This window comes from Eulemur rufifrons, chromosome 7, assembly GCF_041146395.1.
Source record: "Eulemur rufifrons isolate Redbay chromosome 7, OSU_ERuf_1, whole genome shotgun sequence".
Taxonomy (NCBI): Eukaryota; Metazoa; Chordata; class Mammalia; order Primates; family Lemuridae; genus Eulemur; species Eulemur rufifrons.
Window position 1 is genome coordinate 148,172,193 of NC_090989.1, and position 16,108 is coordinate 148,188,300.

At 46.3% G+C, this 16,108-nt stretch overlaps 1 protein-coding gene across 9 annotated transcripts in view; it reads left to right on the forward strand.

The window, feature by feature from the left end:
• The window catches only part of TRAK1 (trafficking kinesin protein 1), a 116,278-nt gene that overhangs the window by 91,435 nt on the left and 8,735 nt on the right, over positions 1 to 16,108 (forward strand). For 6 of the 9 annotated variants that reach the window (XM_069475569.1, XM_069475563.1, XM_069475570.1 and 3 more), the window contains 4 exons: positions 1,886 to 1,962; positions 3,177 to 3,413; positions 4,699 to 5,015; positions 11,556 to 11,774. In XM_069475569.1, coding sequence (XP_069331670.1) covers positions 1,886 to 1,962; positions 3,177 to 3,413; positions 4,699 to 5,015; positions 11,556 to 11,774 — 850 coding nt within the window. Of the gene's footprint in view, positions 1 to 1,885; positions 1,963 to 3,176; positions 3,414 to 4,698; positions 5,016 to 11,555; positions 14,314 to 16,108 lie in introns of those variants that run through there. The other 3 variants (XM_069475564.1, XM_069475568.1, XM_069475571.1) reach the window with 2 other exon arrangements.

The window sequence follows — 16,108 nt, forward strand, 5'->3', positions numbered from 1 at the left end:
TCCTCAGATGCCCAAGTCCCTGACATAAAATGGCTTAGTACTTGCATATAATCTGTGCACATCCTCCCATATATTTAATACTTTAAACCATCTCTAGATTCCTTACAATATAAATGTTACGTAAACAGTTGTTATTCTGTATTTTTTTTAATTTTTTTTTTTTTTTAATTTTCCATCTGAGGTAGGTTGAATCCAAGGATATGGAACCCATGGATTGGGAGGGCCAACTGTAGAAATTTGATATCTTGTTTTTCATAAGGTGTATGAAGGTCCCTTCATCTCTATTTTGCAGGACTCCAAATGTAAATTATATGGTGAATAACAATATTAAGAAAAATAAGCTGACTTAAAAAGATGTCAGACACACCTAGGGAAGCCCTTTGCCAAACTGATGTTTAATGGCAATCTGTGGGTAATAATTACTAAATAAAATTGCATATTTGTGAATAAGAATTGGAAACAAGCCCAGCAGCCCTCACTTGATTGGGCTTCCTGCTGGCTCCTGTGGAGTCTCCCCACTTGGTTCCAGCCTCCAGACTGGAGTGTCCCTGTGAACTGTGGGACTGGGAGGTGGATGCCCTGGGGTCCCCATGTGCTGTCTGCTGGGAGCCACTGGACACGTGGCTATGTAAATTTAGATCAATTAAAATGAAATACAACTAAGAATTCAGTTCGTCAGTCACACTGGCCACATTTCAAGTGCTCGCTAGCTACCTGTGATAGTGGCTCTCATATATACGTGTCCCGGTGAAGAGAGAGAACATTTCCATCATTGTAGGAAGTTCTGTTGGTTAACACAGATTTAGCTCTTCCCTTTAGGTTATTCTGAGCTCTTCTGGTGCTCAGCAGGTGCTTTTGTGTACACACTTGGTCCTCTGGGCATCCACCTGCATCGTGTAAGCAATTGTTCAGAAAAGTAGCAAAGACTTAAATGTGTTTGGTGTCTGCTTGGGAGGAAATGCAAGTTTCCTGGTAGAAACAGGAATCTCGCATTTCCTGAGCAGGTCGTTAAAAGGTGACAGGCCATGGATAGTTGAGGAGAGGAACTTTCCTTATGGGAGGCCAGGGAGGACGAGAGCAGAGGCCTCTACTCAGGTCATGCAGGTAGAGACCTTCTCTTCAGCACAGAGCCAGAATGCCCTTTGTAGGCAGGGAGTGCTTGCTTGGGAGCCAAAGTTGGAGGGCCATCTGGGAGTGGGGAATCTGCGGCCATAAGGCCACATGTGGCCTTCTAAGTCCTTCAGTGGGGCCTTTTGACTGAATCCAAATTTTACAGAACAAATCCTTTTATCAAAAGGGGTGCAGCAGAGAAAGATGAAGCTTTTCTTCCCTCCTTTGGCATTTAAAAAAGAACAATCTTGAAATCAGAAGGCCGCAAGTTCCCCGCCCCTGCACGATCTGTGCTAGAATCCTGGGTGAGCTGAGGGATGCGGCAGACCCTGTAGACAATAGCTTAGCCTGGTGTGTGGGCTGTGATACCCTGCATGTCACTGTTTGTAAGCTTGGAGGTGTCTGGAAATTCACCTGTCCCCATCATTCTGAACGTACCCTTTCCCCCATAAGTTCTCTGTCCCTCCTTGTAGCCGCAGTTGCAGCTCCATTATTTGGCCAAGGGAATGCAGAGTTTGCTTTTGGACACTTAGCTGCTTGTGAGTTAGGGGCTTTACACTCAGTGCCTGATGGTACAGCTACATTCAGAATCTGCCTTGGCGATTGCTCAGCCAGGATCTCTAACAATGCAGGAAGCTGTTAGCCTTGTGTTGTGGCATGTCTGTGGGCTCCTGGTGGCTCAATTGACTGTGCGTGGATCACCTGGCTGCGTACCTCTTCTAGAGACAGCATTTGAATTGCTGCTCACTTGGGTGTGTCTTCTGGCTTTTCCCAGGACTCCCTGGCAGCAGAAATCGAGGGAACCATGCGCAAGGAGCTGCAGCTGGAAGAGCCTGAGTCTCCAGACATCACGTACGGCCAGACAGTTTTTATTGTTCTGAGCTCCTCAGAGACAACTTGTGACCTATGCTGTTTAAACACCAGCAACGTTTGGGCCTCCGACACCAACAGTGATGACTGTGGTCCTTACCGGTCCAGATCAAGGGAAATAATAGGACACAGCTGACTACATCCCTTAGCTCCTCATATTAGGTTTTAAAGACAAATTATGAACTTCCAGAAAGTTCTAGAAAAGGCGAGATGTATTTCCCATCTTTCTTAAGACAAGCTCCATCTTGACATAGCTGCAAATTTTTATCTTTCCTTTCAGTGGAGAACATTATTTTAAAAAACGTTTTAACGTCTGTTAGGAAAAGAAATATAGTCATGCAGTATGAGATACAGAATGGCTCCTCTAGGGGTGGGAGCAAGGCTTCCATTTCCTTTATAAATACAACCAGGGATGTCGGCTTCCACTGTCTCTCTTCCTAACTTCAGATCTTGTGGTTTATAAGGAACCTGTGGACCAGGTTTCATTATGATTTCTCTGTACCCAAATTCCATAGACAGAACGTCCATGAGATCCCGAGAGTGACAAGTGTCCACGTGAGCTTCAGTGTATGTGTGACGCCCTCTGTGGCCCCTAAGGAAGCAGCTGTTACAGAAACGTGCTTACCCATTTGTCTTTAAAACAGAACCAATTAGCATCAAAGTGTGGTTCTGCTCTTAGAAATAGCAGTTTCTAGAAATAGACAAATCGGGGATTTTTCATCTCATTGTAGAAGTTTAAGACTGATTTTAGGTCCTTTTTTTTTATGTGAATGGTCAAAAAATATCCATTTACAAATATTTATTGAGCCCTACCTACCACATGCTACACTGCCCTCCTGGAGCTTGCACTGTAGTGCATTATCATGAAAGAAGAAAACTAGCTGAGAGACAGAAGTAATACGTAAGTATTTTTATTTGTAGGTCAAGCTTTAGGGATGTGAAAAGCAGTATCACTAGCACACAGCTGTGCATTAGAGTCCTGGATTCAGTGGGTGTTGAGTCTCTCAAATTTCACATGGTGGAGGAGGTAGCCAAACACCCTGAGAAACATGTGGCAGGCACAGGATAGCAGGCCGCTTGGGGGCTCGTCGTGGGCCAGGTGCCTTTTTGGCTTCTCAGTGGATAATTTTTGGAGGGTTTAACTCCAGGGTCATTCCTGCATTTGCTTATTCGTGGGTGTTGTGCATTCTTCCCAGTCACCAGAAGCGTGTCTTTGAGACAGTGAGAAACATCAACCAGGTGGTCAAGCAGAGGTCTCTGACCCCTTCCCCCATGAACATCCCCGGCTCCAACCAGTCCTCGGCCATGAACTCCCTCCTGTCCAGTTGCGTCAGCACCCCCCGGTCCAGCTTCTATGGCAGTGATGTCGGCAACGTTGTCCTTGACAACAAGACCAACAGCATCATCCTGGAAACAGATGGAGCAGACCTGGGGTGAGTGAGCTGTGAGTCTTATTTTTCTGTTTTGGGGAGAGGATAGGTAGTATGTTTGAATGCAGTTCAGTACTCGTAAGAGGGAGGTTGATGAGAATTGCCTGAAAGATAGATATTACAGTTCCCCAAATCTGTCCTAGCAACCCACTGAGCATATGCATATCCTTGATACTGATATTTTAACCAGTTTAAAGAGGTATAACAAGATGATACCAGAAAGTCTCCTTTTCTGTAAACTTCTAGAAGGGGAGGATTAGTGAATATTTCTTCTGTTAATCTTCACTGTTAGACTACAAAATAGACATTGTTTTGTAACCCCTTTGTACCTCGGATGTTGGAAAGGCTGGGGAGGACTCAGGTTCTCTGTCTCCTGGCCAGAATCTGGTTTGCTTCAGAAGGTGGGGTGCAGAGAGTCAGGGCACCCAAAAGTGTCTGTCACGCTGTGCATCTGTAGAGTGGGCCTTCCTCAGCAGTGGTCAGTTCCTCTTTGTCCCGAGGCCTTGCAGAACTTCCTCCCTCCACCAACATTGTCTACTTTGTGTACCCTTTTGCTTAATCAAATTGATTCTTCTGGACTGATTGGGTCAGATGGGAAACTCCTTGATCAGAGCTGGGGTGTTGTGTTTTGTTTTTTGAGACAGTCTTGCTGTATCACCCCGGCTAGAGTGTAGTGGTGTGATCATAGCTCACAGCAACCTCAAACTCCTGGGCTCAAGCAATCCTCCTGCCTCAGCCTCCTGAGTAGCTGGGCCTAGGGGTGTGTGCCACCATGCCCTGCTAATTTTTTCTATTTTTAGTAGAGACTGGGGGAGTCTTACTCTCGCTTAGGCTGGTCTCAAACTCTTGAGCTCAAGCAATCCTCCTGTCTCGACCTCCCAGAGTGCTGGGATTACTGGCGTGAGCCACCGCGCCCGGCCCCCAGGGCTGGTTTTGTTCACAATTTTCAGCTCCTTTGCTTCAAAAGGAAAGAGAAGCGTCCCTTGAACCAGTTCCCTTCTGGTAGGCAGGAACTGCATCCTGCGGGTTTCTTCCTAAATGTTCCTGAGGGAGATGTTTAGAGCGACTGGATTTTACTTAGTATGTGCAAATTTTCATTCCACCTTAGTCCTCAGCACCTCCCCGCCCCCCCCCCCCCCCCAAACCCCACAAAACCCTAGTGAGGGGAGCAGTTCTTCAGGGCCTGCATTTGTCTCAGGTTGTCGCCTGCACGTGAGCAGCCTGTCCTGCCGCGCGTCCTCAGCGCCCCCTGCCGGCAGCCCGCTCTCACGCCCGTTTCTCTTTCCAGAAACGACGAGCGGAGTAAGAAGCCGGGGACGCCGGGCACCCCGGGCTCCCACGACCTGGAGACGGCCCTGCGGCGGTTGTCCCTCCGCCGGGAGAACTACCTCTCAGAGAGGAGGTTCTTCGAGGAGGAGCAGGAGCGGAAGCTGCGGGAGCTGGCAGAGAAGGGCGAGCTGCGCAGCGGCTCCCTCACGCCCACCGAGAGCATCATGTCCCTGGGCACGCACTCCCGCTTCTCCGAGTTCACCGGCTTCTCCGGCATGTCCTTCAGCAGCCGCTCCTACCTGCCCGAGAAGCTGCAGATCGTGAAGCCGCTGGAAGGTGACCGCAGCGGGCCCCGGCCCCTCTCCGCCCTGGTCGGCGACTCCCTGTGGGCCCTGCTGCACCTGCGGCAGGCGGGTCCCCTCTGTAACGCCTACTCCTTCTTCTTCCGCGACAGCCACCCGCGCTGCTGGTTCGAGTTCCTCTAGCCAGCGCAGGGGGACGGTGCAGGAGAGGACGGGCGCGCCGGGCCCTTCTGGTTCTCGCCTGTGCCTTTAGAACCTTAGAAATAAAAGCCTTCCATGGCGGTGTGGGCGCGGCTAACTCAGAAATCGACTGGATCAAGCCTGGGGGGGTCTCAGAAGTGCAGAGAATTAAGGCTTTGGCTTGTCAGAAATTTTGATGTCAGGCAGGGCTGCCAAGCACACACTGGTTTTATTTTGGTCTCCCCCACCCGCCAGTAACCACCTGAAAGTGATTTGTGGGCTCCCATGTTTTCTGATTTGATCTACATATAAAGAGACTGCAGAGTCCGAAGTTCGGCCAGGAAGGGCGTGGCTGTGGAGGGAAGCGAGTTCTGGACCTCCAGCTGCCCTTTGCCAGGGGCGGCTCACGATTTGGGTATCGGGGGCTCCTCAGATTACATTCATGGAAAAACTGCCTTTCTTCTTTCTTTTTTTCTTTTCTTTTCTGTTGCTTTAGGCATTATAAAATGTTTTGCCTTTACCTACTACGACCCTACGAAAAGCTACCAAGTGTTTTTATTTTCCATTTTGTATGCCTTTAGTTTGGAAACGCATATGAATTTGAGAAGGTGTTTTAGAATTCTCTGTTACATTTCTAATGCAAAGCCAAATCAGAATTTCTACAAGCAAATATTTCTCAACTTTCTAAAAATTATTGCCTCCTTTAAGGAGCCTTTTTAGACATTTTTTCCTAATCTTATCCCTCTCACAAACTTTTAATATAACACAGATATATTGTTGTACTATACGTGTATCTGTGCTCTGTGCCTTAAAAGAATACCATTATTTTCACCTCAAAATAACCTGTTTGTCCCCTTAGGGGCAGTATTGCCCCTGTTTAAATTGCATGCTCTGAGGTGAGGTTGTGCTTGTTAAAGACCCAAGACATGATCCTATATTCTCCTAAGGAAGGAAGAGTGGGCTATTCAGTTTTTGTGATGATTTTTAAATTGTATAATTGAGGTCCTTCCTAAAGTTCAGAAAAGGTATGGCTCATTCTTTTTAAATTGTTTATTCTGTTGTAAGCTTGGTGATTGTTTGCTGATCCACATTATATCTGTTTTTCTTTCAATAAAATCTTTCATTTCTGCAATTTTACTTTCTGCCTTACTTTTCTTTTTTTCCTCCTTTGTCTCTTAAAGATCATTAGAATTTATCATCTCTGTCTTGTCTGCTTTCTATATTTGATTCTGTGTTTCATTAGATCATCCAGGAATATGTTTTTGGATTAATTTTCAAAGCACATTGCAAGAAGAGATTTTTAAAAATTTGTTTTGACCAACTCATCTTTATTTCTTTTAATCTTGTGACTTAGTGGTATTTTTGTGATCAGTTAATAAAAATAAGAGGAAATCCCATTAGATTTGCAAGATGAATTTTATCTATAGTATTCTGCTCCCCTGGAGGCTAAGTCACTACCATTAAAAAGTCGTGACTTATCATTCTGGCCTGTAACATATGATACAGGTCCATTTGGCTCCATTTTGTAGTTCTGTCTTCTTAGCTGTTTAACGTACATCCAATATTTTCTTTCTTCCTTCCCTTCCCCGGTAATTTTTTGTGTTACTATGTTAAATTTGATAAGGTGGGGTGCTGACATAGAAGTCTGCCTGACTCCAGGTTCAGCACAGTTCTATGATGTTAGATAAGTTACCCCATCTTTCGAGCCCTGTTTCCAAACTTAGTGTGAAATAGCCTCATAGCTATCAAACAAGATTGCGGTGAGGAGTAAATGTGATGTGTTTTGTATTGTGCCTGGCACCTACTAGGTACTTATTAAACTTGAGCTCCTCAAACTTGTCCCTATTCCACCAGCTAAAGTCTACAGGGCCAAGTTACTGGTGTTGAGACCTGGACCAGCATCCTACTAGGGTCATGTTCTTACCTTATCCTTTTCCATTGGCCTGCTGAGAAGCTGATAGGATTCCCATGATCTCCAGCAGCCCAGGTAAAAGTACCCTGGAGAATGTTGGCTGGGATCACAGTAGATAGCCAATCTTTGTCTCCCATCTGTGTCTCCCTTACCTGTTTAATCTTGCCGTCTGCTTATTGTGTCAGCCAAAGTAGCTGAGCTAGGTGTTAAGAATGCTAGCACTCTTGTCTGTTCATCTTACCTGATAAGTTTTAAGCCAGTGAAGAACAAACAAAACATTCAAACTAGAGAGAGAGATCTGTGTTAAAAAGACTGAGGCAGGCAGTATTTCTTCTCCTGAATTTTGCTCTTCCCTTCTGATGAATTATAACCATGGTAGTATTTCCAAATAAATAGTGTGTAATTAAGAGAAAGCATATACTTCTAAGCTGTGCGTTATCCCCCAGGTTTTGTTCTTTTAAGTCCTGGCTGCTCCTCTGACATAAAATGGGTTTGGTTTTCTTCTCCTTTGATGATGTGGAAACTTTTTAGTGGGAACACTGGGGTGTAGAGAGAAAGGGGCAGTTACCCTCCTTAGGTTTCCCCTGCTGTCTACGCCCTTGTTCCATAGAACATTATCTTGATGGCAACCACGAACACAAAGGTTCCTCTCTTTCCTTGTCCTGTTGCCTAATCCCTGCCTCATTTTTATGTGGGTGGGAGGAGTGGGCCAGTGTTATGTTGAGTTGGTAATGGGAGCTAATACAGTGATTCTTCAGCTTCCTGTTTGACAAGTAAAGGAAGCCAGGCTGCATATGAGCTGGGGAAATGGATAGGAAAGAGGCAACCTGGGCTTTTTACTTTTTAATTTGTATGCCCTCTTGTGTGAAAGGAGGGACTCAGGCAGCCAGGAGGATGGGTAGAATTCCTTCCTGGTGGCTCAGGCAGCGGCAGCAGCAGGGAGGTGAAGTGTGAGGTGTTCTGCCCAGGTGCTGGGCTTGGCAAACCTTCCAGGGGCCTTGGGACCAGCCAGGAGTGGGGATAGTCCACGAGCAACACAGCATTACATAACTGAAACAGCACAGTAGGATTTGAGAAAACACCTGCATGGGGGTTAGAAAAGCCTGTTACTGATTAGATTTCTGAGGCTTGGTATGTGAGGACTCTTCACTGCTGAGAGGCAGTGCATAGGGGTGAAGAGAGTGGATACTGGAGCCAGCCTCGGTTTCAGTCCTGGATTGGCCACTTGCCAGCTGTGCAACCTCTGGCAAGTTACTTTACCACCCTGTACTCAGTTTCTTCATCTGTAAAATAGAGACAGCAGGGTTATTGTGAAGAATTAACAAATTATAAGTGTAGACCTCTCAGAAGAGTGCCCAGCGCTTAGTAAGTGCCCAGTAAAGGTTGGCTGTTCTTATGTGAGTAAGGGATGTCCAAAGCGTGGGGTAGAAATCCATGTATGATGCACGTTTCCACATCTTTTAGTTGTAATCTAAGTCTCCTTGGCTGTGCAGTTCGGGGAATGCATTTCTGTACCCTCTTTCACACCACACAGCAGACCCTTTGTAGCCTCCTTTCTCTCTCGAGCCCATCGGTGGGAGGTGGAGGGATGAGGCAGCCTGTTGAACAGATGGAGGAGTGAGGCCTGCGGGACTCTTCTTGGGGCCCCGACTTCCAGCCTCCCTGGGTTCTTTCCCTGTGGACCATGGACATCTCAAGCCCCTTTCAGAAGGACAAGGAAATTAGGCCTTTCCTTGCCATGGTCCTTCACTTTCCAGAGTCTGTTGGCTTTCCCTTTCTTCCCCTTCCAACAGTTGAGGTGATGTGGCCACGTTGTACCTGGGATTTCTTACCATCCTTCACAGACCCCAGTGTGCAGAGCTGAACATGACAATGGCTTGTTTAAGACTTCTCCCTGGTGCTGTTTTGTTGTCAGGAATGTGCCTGTGCAGCCAGTGAGCACATGGACAGAGGCCCAGTAGGTAGTGTGCTTGGGGTCCCTAGGGGTGGCAGAGAATTCCCATCAGCAGGAGAGCGTATGTCCTGGCAGGCCCTGGACACCCACCGGGAAGTTTTGCTGCTGACCATTTATGCAGCTAGGGGCCAGGGCTTCTGGATGGAACACGGATGTCCTCACTGTTTTCAGACCTGTGGATTTGGGGGAGCGGGCAGTGTGAGATTTCCGAAAGAACCTGGCCTTTAGCTCTGAAGCCTGGCCATGCCACCACTAATTAAGTGACTTTGTAAATTTATCTAACTTTAGGCAGCTTCTGCTCCCCCATCTTAAAAGTATATAATATTACTTAGTTCATAGGGTCATTTTGAGGAGTCAGTTGATGTAATACATGTAAACAAACTGCCATACAGGCATGCTTCAATACATAGTAGCTTAATTAAAAAAAAAAAAAAAAAAAGCTGTGGCACCTGGGACTCAGAATCCCGGGAGCTGGTCTCAGCAGGTCTGTGAAAGTCCTGGCAGTGTTTGACAGTGTTGCTGGCATGCGAGCTCCCTTTCTTTGGGGAACATGTCCTCCCCCAAGGGAGCTCTCCTGCTTCCTTCAGATTCTCAAAATATCTGAGAGTTAGGAACTACAGCTCTAGAGCAAGGTTTCTTAATATTGGCGCTGTTGACATTGGGGGCTGGATCGTTCTTTGTTGTGGGGCCTGTCCTGGGCATTGTAGGATGTTTGGCAGCATCCCTGACCTCTTCCCACCAGATGCCATTAGCATCCCCCTCGTCCTCCACAGTTGTGACAATCAAAATGTCTCCAGACATTGCCAGATGTCCCCTGGGGGTAAAATCATCCTGAGTTGAAAACCACTGCTCTAGATGTATATTGCCACCTAGTGAGAGAACAGGTATGTGATGCCCTCTTTCATTATGTTCTCTCTTAACTACCTTTTTTATTTTTTGTCTTTGGAGTATGTTTACTTATATTCAGTAGATCCAGATTAAGTAGATTGCTATTATACATGTACACACATGACACTGGGATAGACCTTGAAGTGGTTGTCTAGAAACTCTTTAAACATGTATTAGCAGTGTGTATGGTTTGTTTTTTTTTTTTCTCTTTTTAAGTGGATTTGAAATTGTCCACTTACAAAATTTTTTCAACCTTCCTGGCTGAGATTGTTCCTGCCTGAGAGATTATGTCCCAGTGGTATTTGGGCACACAAGAGGGTCCTTCGTCATCCCACCACCTGCTGGTGTTTCCCTTCTTTTATCTTGGCTTCTGAGCTGCTGGTTCCTAGCACCCCTGGTTCCTTTTCTTCGCTCCCCGGGGCAGCCTGGTAGCCTAGGGGGATTCTCGCCTACCCAGTAAGTATCCCCTCAGTAAATCCATGGCGACTATCAGGGTGTCCATTTGTGTGGGCATCCATTGTGCTCCTGCCTTCTGTTGCCTGAGAACCTTTTCAAAAGTGTCTTTTGAGTGTAGAACATTTGTTTGTGTGACTGTGTACACTTGGTTGACTTCATCTGTAGAATGGGGCTAGGACTCAGCCTCATAGTCCGTCCGCCAGTATAACCAGCATCATGTGAGGTGTTACTGAGTATTCCAAGGGGAAAAAAGGATTACTTTGTCAAATGGGTTGGGCAGAAACCCAGGGCATTATAGCACACTAAAGGTTCTGAGATGCTCCTTTGTAAATACACTTCGTAATCCAGGTTTCCTAAGCACACTTGGCCTTGGAATGCTTCTCTTTGCAGAGCACCTGTGACACCTTGAGGTCCTTAGGGACACACTCTGGTGTTATTACAGACCTTGCCCGATGTCATCTGAGTCCCAGATTCTGATGTCACTGAGAAGATGGGCTCCTCTGCTTTAGACCTCTGTGTGAACTTAACCATGTTCTTAAATCACACCTCTTTAACCTGACTCCTCTCCCTAATCCTGCGGCCTCTTGAGGTTGCTGGCAGAATACAGAGAACCTAAGTAAAGGAGGTGATGGTCACACCTATCACTTATCTCTGTGTGCTGCTTTAATTTCTTTTTGCCTTTCTCTTGTGAGTCCTGGGGTTGGTTTGACGTTATTTTATTCTGCCTGAGCTGTGTCCTCCCTGTTAATCAGCAATCTGTATTTGGCATCAAATTGGTACCCATGGCACCTTCCTTTTATGTTTATCCTGCCATTTTTTCCCCTTCTATTTGTAAAATGATAATATGTTGAATTTGGGGGTTGACATCAGTTGATTAAAATAAAGACTTTGTCACCAAATCCTCTTGACACGGAGTATGGGTTTAATTTTACTTTTTAAAAAAATTGTTGATTCCTCCAATTGGTTCTCCTTCTGGACATGGCAGGATCTTAGCTACTATTGCATGGCAGAAAGGGCCAAGGCAGCTCCACCGAAGTTCCCACCATAGTGCACCTATAAAGGCTCAGGTCTTACTGGGGTCACACTAAGCACTTTGAGTTTGGAAAACAGCCATCATCTTAGTCTTTCATCCTAACTCTCTCTTCTCCCTGCTCTCCCTTCTTCTCTTCCCTTTCTCCTGCAAGGTTCTGCCACCCTTCACCACTGGCAGCAGTTGGCCCAGCCTCACCTTGGGGGCATCCTGGACCCCCGGCCTGGTGTGGTCACCAAGGGCTTCCGGACGCTGGACGTTGACCTGGACGAAGTATACTGCCTTAACGACTTTGAAGAAGATGACACAGGTGACCACATTTCTCTCCCGGGCCTAGCTACCTCCACGCCAGTTCAGCACCCAGAGACCTCAGGTGAGAGGTCCCGAGCACACGTGACTGTCTCAGGCAGCAGAAGTTACCAAAGCCGGCCTCAGGCTTCCCCAGAGGAGATGCAGGAGCTGCCAGCGGCCACGGAGGAGGAGGAGGAGGAGGAGGAGGAGGGGTCTGGTGAGGGCACCACGATAAGTCCTGTAAACTTGGCACCTTTCCCGGAGGCAGAGTTCTGGGCCATTCTCACCTCTGTTCCGGGCACCATCCGTAGTGGCTCTCTGTCTGTAGCTTCCGCTCGTCTGTGTGGGTGATGATTAAAGCATTCCCATCGCGAGGTTCTGTTTTTAAATACAGAGTCTGATGCCTCCTATTTGTAACAAATGGGTGTAGCTCCCTGCCCATCTTGGAGGTGCATGGCCCAGCAGGGCTCTTAAAGTGGGAGCAGGAAAGGCTGCTAAAAAGAAGTGGAGTATTGGGTCCCCTGAGTACATCAGCACCCTTCTTCCTGTTACGGGTGTCTCCCTGTGTCTAAGGAGCAGATTTTCTAGTCCCCTGGTGATTTCCAAACTGAGCTGGGCAGTTTTAGGGAAATTATGACTGCTGGGTCATTCAGAAGGTGAAAGAAAGAAGCTATTTACCTGTATGCTATATTAAAATAGAAAGAAGCCCAGGAAATAATCAAGATTTCAGACCAACATTGATAGATCAGCCTTTTACTTTCCTAACTTCAATGAAGGTACATAGGTTGTTTTCTTTCTAGCTTATGCTTGTGTTCGAAGTGGATTCTGAACAAGTGTTTAGGAATACTCCTTAACTAAATAAGCCCCAAGAGATTATCATTAAGCTCTTCTAGAGAGAATACACTAGATGAATCCAGAAAAGAGCTCTGCCTGACCTCCCCCTCCCCCCAGCATTAAAGGTGTGGCCCTGAGTTTGAAAAATTACCAACTGGGACAAAGCTGTGTATTCAGGGCCCCTGGGACTCATGGGGTCACCTGGTTACTGTTTACCCCAACAGTATGCTTTGGCCTGACTTCGGGACCTCTCAGTTCCTTGTGCTTGGGAGATAGAGCTCTTGTGGGATAAGGGGAGAGACCCAGAAGAAGATGAATTAACCCAATGTGATCATCCTCATAACGTTCATTAGTCACCAAGTTTGAAGAAAGGACATATATCCTTGTGATTCATGATTTTCATTTGTCAAGGCCACAACACTCCCCGTGAAATACAAGGCAGGAAAGAGCTGAGGCTCTTGATAGTGTCGCGCATCCTCTGACTAATTTCAGACAGCTGTGGTCAAGGGACTTTATTTGGGGCCAACTTTTCTCTTTTTCTTTGACATAAATTTTAGAGGAGTTATCAAGTAAAATGGATTTGTTTAGCACATAGGTTTGTTTATGGTTTGGTTGGGTTTTCTTTGATTTTTTTTTTTTTTTTTTTTTTTAGCAGTGATCAGATTAAGCATGTGAGGGAATGAAAATGTTTCTTATTTTGTATCTACACACTCAAGAAAGGGAAGAAAGGGAAACCAGCTGTGACATCATACCTCCTTTGTTATTAGCACGGGTGCCCATCTGGAAGGCAGGCAATGGTGCAGAAACACAACGTCTGGCTGAGTTCTATGGCTGAAGGGGGTAGGCATCGTGTTAAGTGGGATGTCCTTGCTGCAGACTGACAGGTAGAATAGAAGATGAGTCCTAGAAGTTCAAAGAAGGACCATTAGGTGCATCTTTGAGAAGTTGTACAGAAGGAATAAAGCTTATCAAGTCAAAAAGGAACTTTTCCCAGAGCACAGAGGGAGAGAGGGGACCAATGATGAGGACTACAGAGTCCTGACCACTTTCCTCACCATAAACGGAGACATATTTTGTGCTTATTCTCTCCTGACTCAAACCTGCAGCTCAGTCATCCCAGCAACTTTATTTGAAGAGAGGCACAAACATTTTCAATTGAAACTGTAGAAGAAGGGTAAGGTTGGAGGTATGTGATCAAAAAAGAATTATCTGGGTTGCTGAAGGTAATTTAGGAAGGATCTGATCATTTAGAGCAGAGTTCTTTGGGGCTTCTTTTCTGGGTAAGACTCATCTTTAAAAGCTGGATGCAGAACAAAACTGTAAACAATTGATTTACCTCTTTTTTCTCTATTGGGAGTGACAGGACCATTTTGATTGTTAGAACGTGAGATGCACATCAGTCTCTAAATAAATCATCCCGGAGGCTCCGAGTGGTTCTATGCCACATTCATGGAGTCACAGACAGGTGGACTTCAGGAGGAGGCCTGGGGCATCCTCTGTCTTAGGCTTTGTATCCAGGGTGGTCTGGTGCCTGCCTTGGTCCATCCTCAATGCTTGGGCTTTTCTGTTGCCAAACAGCACTATCCCAGGAGCTGCCATCTGCCTGGGAGGACTCAGTAGGGAGAAAACTGTTACGATGGGAGGAAATTTGGAAGACTTGTCTATTAGGCACTTTTGTCTAGGGCCTGCTGTCCCATAGAGAAAAAGTTTCGAGCACTGAAAAAAATTATTAATATATTTTAATGTATTATTTGAAGCATCATTTGCTGATTTTTCTAATCTCGTGTCTTAAAAAGGATGATTCCATGTTATTGTATTGTAAATAATTTAGATGATTAAAATGAACTATTTAAAACAATTTTTAGATTATAGTTTTACTTTATTTCAGTGACATGTCTTATGTTTTAATTCATGTAGAAAGTACACTTTATCAGAAATAATCATTAACCTGTCCTGTGAGTATTCAATTTTAGGTATTTGTTTGTGGGGAAGAGCCTGCATGTGGTACAGGATTAAGAGTTAAAGTCGCACAGTTAAATCAGTAGTTGACTAGTGGGATGGACGGTTCAGTTGAATTGTCTTGACCCTTAAAAGTGAGAAAGAGGTGGGATTAAAGCCAACCCACATTGATAGAGAGATTGAAGGTCAGTTAATTTTAATGCTCATATACGCAGAGACTATTTCACATGGGGGAAATATTCTCAGACAAGCTCATGGTATCCTCTCTGGCAGTGGCCCTGCAGTGGAGCTGTGTCATAACTGGGGCTGAGATCCTAAAGTCAGTGCAGAAGGCAAAAATCATACTTGGTCAAAATTGCTCTTGAAATATCCTCTAAATCTCGCGCATCTGGGCCCCCAGAGGCAAAAACCAAGAATTAGCCTCTTTTTGTCTCTTCCTCGTTGGATACTTGGGTCCAAGTTCTGCTCTTGAGCAGCGACTGAGCGAGGGAAGGGAAGAGAACAGCTTGTGTGGAAAGGAGCCAGACATTAAGGCCAAAGCCGAGGATTCCTGCAGCTTTGCCTGGTGGCAGGGCCAGTTAGAGCAACGCCAACCCGTGTCCTGTCTCGCCCTAGTTCCACCACAGGCCGCAGAAGCAGGGTCCAGATGGGCCTGTGAGGACAAGTTGGCCTGGGGGCTCCATGGATCTGAAAGGAAACATCTGGTACACTCAGTTCACAGACCCTTGGGTGTAGGGAAGTTTCTTTCCGTGGCCTCCACTGAGAGAGTGACAGTGAGTTCCCACTCTGATGGGAACACCTCTCCATCCAGCCCTGGTTCTGTGGCAGTTCCAGGGGAGTTTGGTCGTTATGGGCAGGGTGGATGGTCTGCTCACACCCACCTCTATTAGGAGATGTGGAGGAAGCCCTTGTGCTCTTGCACAGAGTGTGTGTTAAACCAGAGCAAAACAGGCCAACTACAACCCAGAAGTGGAAAAATGAACAAAGAATTAGAGCATTGACTCCTCCAAAACAAATGGCATGGAGTCAACCCTGCTGAAAGTTTCCAGAACAAAGCCCACTTGTTGAAAGCGGTTTCTGTGTGGCATCCTCACCTCTGAAAACCATGGAGAGCCCTCTAGCGCTCCTAGAGGCACCTGCGTGGGTTTCAGAGCAGCAGGCGTCTGCACCTGCCGCTTTTCTGACGTGGTCAGGGAACACACGGTGTCCAGGTCTGGATGCGTTGTACTGCTGCTCTGCCTAGAAAAGCTGGGGAGAAGTGCTCTCAAACTGGCTTGGAAATCACCAGCGAGGAAAGTTCTCAGTGCAGCTCAGCCAGGCCAGCTCCCTGTGCCTGTTGGTATCTGCCAGCGAAGGAGGGACGGAGGGCGTCGGGGTCCAGCCTTGTTATCCTGGGAAAAATCCAAAGAGATTTTTGCATTTACCCTTTTGACATTTTAACAGCCTTCAAAAAAATCCCCTTTTCTCTAGAGGATACCCCAGGGGCACCCGAGAGAATTTCTGGCCCTCTTTGTGCGATGCTGTGAAATTATTCATGTCGTAAATCACATACTTCTTAGATGAAACAGAAAGTAGACAGCGTGGTCTACTGGGAAGAGTTGACTTTTAATTTTGCAGAAACCA